At 39.9% G+C, this 8,347-nt stretch overlaps 1 protein-coding gene across 1 annotated transcript; it reads right to left on the reverse strand.

The window, feature by feature from the left end:
- Positions 1–2,591: 2,591 nt before the first annotated feature.
- On the reverse strand, positions 2,592–8,082 carry LOC144827239 (G2/M phase-specific E3 ubiquitin-protein ligase-like). The gene is made up of 3 exons (XM_078685627.1): positions 8,071–8,082; positions 6,880–7,052; positions 2,592–2,814 (listed from the first exon to the last, which is right to left on the reverse strand). The coding sequence occupies exons 1-3, from the start codon at positions 8,080–8,082 to the stop codon at positions 2,592–2,594; spliced, it is 408 nt and encodes a 135-aa protein (XP_078541753.1).
- Positions 8,083–8,347: the final 265 nt, after the last annotated feature.

An 8,347-nucleotide genomic window follows, 5' to 3' on the forward strand; every position in this document is an offset into this window, starting at 1 on the left:
CTTTGTGGATGTGCCCTGCAATTTGGGTGTTCACAACACAGTACAGTAGGTCCCTGCTGACCACTCGTGGTGCAAAACACATAATTGATGGACGGAATGCAGAACAAATCATCCCTTTGCTCACCATGCCACCCCAGTTCAGACATGGCCATATGCAAATCAGTCTTAACCCTCTGCCTCATGGGAACAGTCCATTCCGAACTCCCAAGCCAGGTCCTCCCTGGACCGGAAACAAGCATCCTAGGACCCGTTTCGGGGTTACATGGGGCCAGTGCTCTCCATGCCACTGGAGTCAAACTATCCTGACTGATGAGGGTTGAAATCCAGAAACCAGTCCTAGGATGCTTGTTTCCAGTCCAGGGAGCACCTGGCCTGGCAGTTTGGGCTGGACTGTTCCCATTGGGCGCAGGGTCAAGACTGATTTGCATATGGCTATGTCCAAACTGGAATAGGATGGCGAGCACAAAAAAATGATGAAGTTAGGCCCAGAGCTCTGTACTGAGGTGAATGTATGACATTGTTCTACATTCTGTCCATCAATTGTTCTTTTTGCATCCGACCACTCGTGGTGTGCTGAACCAATTTCACTCGGGTGAGAATTGTCACACGGGTCTGTTTGAGACCGTTCATAATGATAATCACCACCTGACCCTTGTTACTAACACTAGAGAGCTCGAACCCAGAAGGATGGAAACACCTGGGAGAGGAGGACTAGGGCACAAGGCACAGTAGCTCAGTAAAATAGTTGTAGCTATAACCTGTTATGTGAAGCATTAAGTTTTACATTTGTATAAAGTTATTTTTCATAAGCAAAGTAAATCTATGAGTTACATGATCAGTTACTGTTTTGAATGCCAATAGATGACTTTCGAGTTTACATACCCTCACACTACCTCACTGATAAGCCTGTAACTGCTTGCCATTGCTACAACTGAGAGTGAAGTGTTAAAGAGATTGTACATAGCCTAGTTTGCACAGCCAAAGGTTCACTGTAGCCTTTTACATCAGAGGTAAATTACCACAGGCCTCAGGCCCAGTAGCCCCTGCTTGCCCAGTGGCCACCCAAACAGGGTCTAACACAAGACACACTAAAAAGATGAAACCAAGAACTCCGTCAATATGAAGAACTTCTATTTATTGACAACCAATGTAGTTTTATTGGTAAAGATGGTTTAGAAAAAAACTTTATTAATCATTGCAAAAAACAAACATTGACAAAGTTTCAGGAAAAATATATTTTTCAATACATTTTCTAATTTGCCAAGATGAATACAGGAAGGGGAAGAAATGTGCTATTATCAAGGCACATAGACCTGCCCTGTGGCTATGAGGTGATTTCACAGAAGTCCAATGCCCTTGCATTTCGTATGCTGCCACAAGACTCTCACCTTCCGCGACAACAGCATGATCAATCCTTTGTATCCATAACTACTTTGTCATATATGTATACATTATACCCCTCATTTCAATATGATCATCAGGCTCGTCCAAATCCTGGAGAATTCAGTATCCCAAAGTCCATGTTTTTTTAAAATTCTTCATAGGAAACTAAAAGGGGGAGGCGCAACACATTTCCACAGGTGTTTGCCTCTGGAAACATAGACATTTCGACTTGGCCATCGCATGCATGCATAAAGTCTATTGATGGCTGAGGATTAAAGCCAAGTGGTGGAACTGTGTTAGCGCCAGTCACAAAACACAGAATGTCCTTTAATTTGGCTTCACATGCAAGCTCTAAAAGAAAAAAGAAATATGAGTCAAACTAGTAAAATTGTGATTACTGCAACGATTGTGATTGTTTTATTTCATCTGCTAAATGAATACTTCAGTAATGGTTGATATGTGAATAATGAAACCCCTGCTGATTTGCTGTGCTTCATTTCACAAAAAACTCCTCAAATCAAGATTATCTGTTGTTAACAACAGATAACACTGCGATCTGGTGTGAGAGTATGTTACCATTTTCACAATCCTGCTCGCCTTACTCTCCCTTTATTAGAAGTCTTCCCATTGTTCAACATGGAGTAAGCATAGGTATTCCATGCTGCTAGACCTGCATCTCACACTCTCTCTGAGTCTTCACACACACAAACTGTTTATACAAACAACTGCGACAAGCCAATAACCTTCTCTTAAAGGCTTTGGGCTGGAGGTAGCTGCAATCTCCCCTGTGAAAAGGCTTTACTCTGTCAGAGACCCACACAGCAGACCCAACCATGCTCTATGTTGATTTTAATTACTTATCCTTGATGCAGTACATGTAGCATCATTCTAATGGGGTAGCTAACATTTTACTGCCAGGACACTACAATTAAGTTTGAACAACATTAATAATAGACATATCGTGCAAAATGAAGATTGAAATAAAGCAGGCATAGACTTTACAATTTTGGATGCATTATCCTTTTGTTCTTATTATAGATTTTACTCGGTACAAATAAAACGGGTTGGTCTGTTCCTCCTTAACTCTCTTTCTCTACAGTATCTTTCTGTAGTCTTCAAAACCATGTTTCCCATTATAGGCTGTTTTAAATGATAGTTTCACCTGATGTGTCTCATCAATAGTTGAACTGTAACATAATGAAAAAATGTTACTTGCCTTCACAATCTTGGAGGTAATCTCTCCAGTAACCAATGATGTGTTCTTCCTGTAACCGGCGGTTACTGCCAGATGAACTGAATTGAATGTTGAACATTCCATTTATGATATCAGTGGTGATTTTGTGTTCCACCCAAATGAATGCCTCTTCAAAAAGCTGTTTATGAATTTCCATGGCCTGAAGTACTCCCAGAGTTTTTAACCCCTCCTTTAATCTGCAATAAAGAATAATCATAAATAGTCAAACTATTGGTCAAATTATAATGTAAAAGTTATTATAAAAATAAGTTATGTCTATGACACATCTAAAATTCCTTCAGTGCCCTATGTTGGAGCTTCAGTCTAAATAGAAATATTGGAAGCTAGCTGTTGGAGAGCACTGACAAAGGCAAATTCTCCTTCTCCTGTGGTCTTGTGAGGATTTCCTAGCAGCAAGGTAGCACATGACCTGCAGCTTTTCTTTAAAAGAAAGCAACCAAACCCAGCATGCACATTAGTAAAGGACAAACTGTTGATTTTCAGATCTTTTTGGCTGCCAATTTTCGACTTCAAACTGTGGAGCCTTTGGAGTGTGTGAATAGGACCTTAGAAACTGTGCTTGGACTTTTAGCAAGGCCTGGCCAACCCTGCATAATACAATGTTATTTTATGCATTAGATGAAAAGACCACCTGGTTTACAGTCATAAAATGTTGAATCATCTTATATTGATTCAGTATTTTTAAGTGACGCCTACAATACACTGCTATAAAATATCAAATTTGTATGGAGTCACAAACCCATTTTAGGAATTTTTACAGAACATTTTAATCCCTGGCCTTCGTTCTGCTGAGAAGTGATAGTTAGTCACCCTGTCTACCGCTGGAAGGGGGGATAAGTAGAAAATACCTCAGTTGCAGGCTGCCTATGTCCGACCCTGTTAAGATGGCGCCCTGTGGCTGAGTAATGTAGAGGGCTCTCTGAGGCAGTCTTCACGGGAGAGCCTGTTGATCATTAAAGGCGCTTGGTGGATTGAGGGGACAGATATTTAGCATGGCTGGGATCAGCAGTGACCCGAATTGGCTAAGCAAAGATATTGTGATGAGGCAAGACAGCATGGTGCAGTGATTGCTCTGAATTAAATCTACAAATTTGTGCCTGCCTGATACTCCCCTGTAAAGAGAACATACTCATTTTAATGAGGACATCAGCTTCTGGTGCTGGAGCAAGGGTTTCCCCGTAAACACAAGTGCAGACTGGGGTACGTTTTGTACTCTGAACTCCCTGAGATTGCCGGACCGACAGGGGATAGCTAATCAGTGGAGAGTTAACACAGCGGTATTCGAATATAGAACCTCTTGCCAACTTGCCAACTAATAGAGCAATTAAGGAGCTTAAAATGTACAAGGCCCATGGGGCCAACTGCATTACAAGTGATTTCTTGAAGACACACCCACCGGTGTTGGTACCAGACTTCACAACTACCATTATAACAACGACTACTATTTAATAGTATTCCGCAAAATAGCCAACTTTCAATAACAATGAGTGAAGCCCTAGTTACAGTAACACCTAAACCAAAGAAATTTCACCAGCTCTGCTTCCTTAGACCGACACCCTTGTTAAATCTTGATGTTAAATTTTGCTCTGGAATTCCTGCAGTAAAGCTGAATAGCTCTGTTTCACAGCACAGTCAGGATTTGTCTAATTAAGACAGACATATGATAACAGCTGGTGGAAAAGGTCAACATAAATAAGATCCTGGTCATATAGTGGCCTTGGACACGAGAAAGCTTTCGACTGGGTGGACTGGGTCTTCCTCATTAGGACTATAGAGAGGTTTGGTCCCAGATTTATAGCATTGGTTTGGGTGAATTGCAATAATTCTATGTCCCAAATCATAGCGAATTGCAGAAGAAAGAGAGGGTAACAATGGGTCGAGACAAGGAAGGGCTACCCACTCTCACTGCTTCTTTATGCTCTAAGCATAGAACCCTGTGAAGCACATTAGGGACGACAAGGAGGTCGGAAGCATAACCTTTGGGCAGGAGATTCACAAAGCATTCTTGTCCGCTGATCATGTCCTCTAATCATTTACTGATCCTCGAGATTTTTCCCTTGAATTGAACACCTTCTTACTCGCTTTGAGGGAGTATAAGGCTTCATTGTAAACTTAGCAAAGTCAAGAATTTTCAGGCTTACACTATCTTGGGGCAAGGTTGAGGAACTAACACTAAACACCCAGTACCAATGGAGAAAAAAGGCAGGCACATACCTGGGTTTTATATTAACTCCTAAGATTGAGGACCTTTACAAAGCTAACTTTCCACCACTTCTTCAGGTTATATGAGAGGACTGTCGGAGGTGGTCCTCTCTGTACCTATCTTCATTGTGGAGGCTCAATTCCATTCAGATAAACTTAGTTCCTCTAGTTCTCTATCTTTTCCAGGCACTTGCTATAATGGTCTACAGGAAACTGTTGGCATCCCTTAATCATTCGAACAGTTGTTTTATTGGGCTTGCAGAAAGGGCTACACTCTGATAAACAGGCATAAATATACATGACTACCGAACCATGTGGGCAACTTGCCCCACCAGGACTTGCCCTTATACCACAGGGTAGCCCAAATGAGGGCGATAGTAAAGTTGTTGCTCTGACAAACACAGATGCAGAGAAGCATTGGCCACATATGGAAAGGGTGGTGATAGGATGCTACATTTGGGACCTGTTCTGGAATTCAAAATCTGATCAACCCTTGAATGCATACATAAGCACACCCACAAAGGCAACATTCATAGTCTAGACATGGTTATTAAGAAATCTGCATTGACAACATTCCCCTCTCCACCCACACCATTGATTTGAATACATCTTTTAAACCTGCAACAGATCCAGGTCCCTTTATTAACCTGTAGGAGGGAGGGGCTGCCATACTATCTGTTAGGTTTCAGGGGAAAGAGATACTTTTACTGTTGGAGCCTGCAATAGAAAATTCTTGTAAATGTACAAGATACACTCAATGATCTAATTGGTCTCTCCAAACCTGAACAAATAAGCAGCTTCCCGAGATTTAAAGATCTCCTTTCAGTTGAGAAGTTTGTGCAGGAGGGCCTAGGGTTAGGATCACCTTTCTAAATATTATGCTACTTACCTCGGTCCCAACTCTTAGTCTGCCTCTGCAAGAATTTTAAGATAACATTGAAGGCCTTAGTTAGATGGTACTGCCCCGTCTACGCAATGGCGCAATTCCCAAACAATCTTGCACACGCTAGCAGGAAGGGAAGCTCATTATAAGGTGATATTTGATTGAGATCTATATCCTACTCAGTTTGAAAAATAGGGCAACACTCTTTGTTGGCAGTTTGTGGATTATTATGAGGCTTTAAACACATATGGTGGTAAAGTCCTCATGTCCCCCCTTTCTGGAAATCATTACAGAATTTAAAGTGATACGTAGATATACCAGGTTTTGCTTTGTAACTATGCTGTAACTTGTTAAAATATGAAACAATTGCTGATGAATTGAATATGTGTAATTGTTTGGGGTCAGATAAAACAACACTGGCGGCGGATCTGAATGAAGTTGACCCTCCACCAGTCTTAATGTGATATCTCAGACTATTCGGACAACTGTGAGACTGTTCAATGTCCTGGTGGATACATTTTGAAACGTTGAGGAAATGTGTGGCCTGCTGATCAAGTTTTTATTCACGTGGCTGGCGTTACTTTTCCTTCCCATACACATGCAAGCCCTGAATCTGTTACATTTTTAGAACTCCATTTGGGCTGCCAAGACTTGAATATGAGAAGTCCAATACCTCTGATGCTCTGCTTTGTATGCTGATGCCCATTGTGACTATGAAAAGAAGGTAGTTTTTGGATAATATTTATTGCAATTTCTATTCGGGGAAGTTGGAGAGGTGGGAAGGCCTTTCTTTTTTTATTTCTTCCTGTTTGTTTTCTTTGTTTTGATTTGTGCTGCGTGGGCTGAACCTATGGGATTGTTGGGATTCCTGTAATTTTTGTTAGCCTTCTATTTATGCACTCTGGAGGAAGGACTGCACAAGTTGTATTGTAAAATGCCAATAAAAAACTGAAACAAAGTAAATGTAAAATATTTTTGAAACCCATGATGTGCTTGACAATCTGTCTTTGGGACATTTCTGACAGTGTGAATATGTATGATGCCATTAGGATGAACAGTGATTTATAGTAATTACTTTTTAAAAATGGACATACATGTATTGCAAAGTCAAAAGGATATTGATTTATAATGCATATGCATATAAATATCACTGTACCTAACCAGTGAAGGAACAGTCCTCCCCACAATGTGCCAATTGATGATATCTTCCAATAGTTCTTTTTTGTCATTCAGAGATTTTAATGGACGGAAGCAACCTGCCACACTTAGAATTGTGCTGTGTTTTTTAATCAATCCTTGAAGAGTTTCAAGAGACGAAGCATCATCAATCTATGGAAAAATTAAGATTGTGATATTTTTATTAAATAGTAACAAAAAATATTTTCACTGTAACAAAAAAAACAATTACCGAACCTTAATGATGCAGAATAATTTGTCTTGGCCATCTGCTAAATAAACATATTTGTTCAGTAAGTTGAATGTTTACAAAAGTTTAACAGTCAATGGACTACAACAGTATCAACTGCTACTGTAGTTAATGCTACTGTAGTTTTACACTAGCTACACTCTCTCGCTGAATGGAACACCAACTGGGAAAGAGCGCAAGAGAATTATACAAAGAAGACTAGCCCAATGGCCTAATGTACCTGAATGTGTTTGGCAGTAGGTTTTCTTTTAGTTCAATTGCAAAATTCCACACTGAGTGTATTAATCCAGAATACAGATATATAGGTCCTCTCCTATATCACATTGTTTGCAGAAACATGGTCAGGAAGGCCCCTTCTATTATGTTATTAGTCATTGTTGAAAACTGTGTCAATTCCAGGGAAGTCTCATGGGGCAACTGCAAGTGGTAGATGGTATGACTCTAGTTATGTGCCTGAAACTTTGTCTTCTTGTAATGTGAAGACTCTAACATATCAAGAACATATCACATACTTTTGATTTGGTGGTATCACCAAGAAAAATAGATCAACATCGGGTTAACAGTAGGACATTCTTGATTGATCATTGATGCAAGAATGTGGATTTGTGTATGGCAGTTGAGAGAGTAGCAAATACGTCGAGGTTGCCCTGGAAACTTTAAAACAGTGTGGAGGACGGGGAATAGACATTCAGGATTGACCCCCTTCCAAATCAAATAGATGAGTGTCATTTATTTTCATATTTGTTTCTAGTACATATGGCAATTATACATAAATCTAAGGTGCATGAATAACTATTAACCACAAAATTAAACACAAAAGATTGGCATGTTTTTGACTAATAGACCCTCAACTATATGAAAACAAAATAATAAAAATTGATAAAGATTCATCAGTACAAATGTTTACTATCTATTGCTTACCTCTTGCAACATGTCTCGTGTATCCGGATCTACCACATCTACCGAACTGCAATTCACATTTTTTGCATCAGAAACTAAACATTGATAAAAAACAGGCGACACAAAATTTGGAGCAGGCCCTCCGTGAACTAAGGAAACGGCCAGGGCTTGCCCAGCAAGGTAATAGTCATCATTTCGCATACCTTAAACAAGAAAAAATAAATTAAATGTATTGCGTTCTGCTTATCTATAAAACATTTATTATATATCTCTGAAACTAAACTTATTGCATAACATC

This window comes from Lissotriton helveticus, chromosome 4_1 (genome assembly GCF_964261635.1).
Source record: "Lissotriton helveticus chromosome 4_1, aLisHel1.1, whole genome shotgun sequence".
Taxonomy (NCBI): Eukaryota; Metazoa; Chordata; class Amphibia; order Caudata; family Salamandridae; genus Lissotriton; species Lissotriton helveticus.

Bases quoted from the DNA above. Each gene is read 5' to 3' on its own strand.
- LOC144827239 (XM_078685627.1), bottom strand. The intron at 2,815-6,879 runs GTACAGTGATAT...TCTTTATTGCAG, and splicing joins ACTGTTCCTTCACTGGTTAG to ATTAAAGGAGGGGTTAAAAA.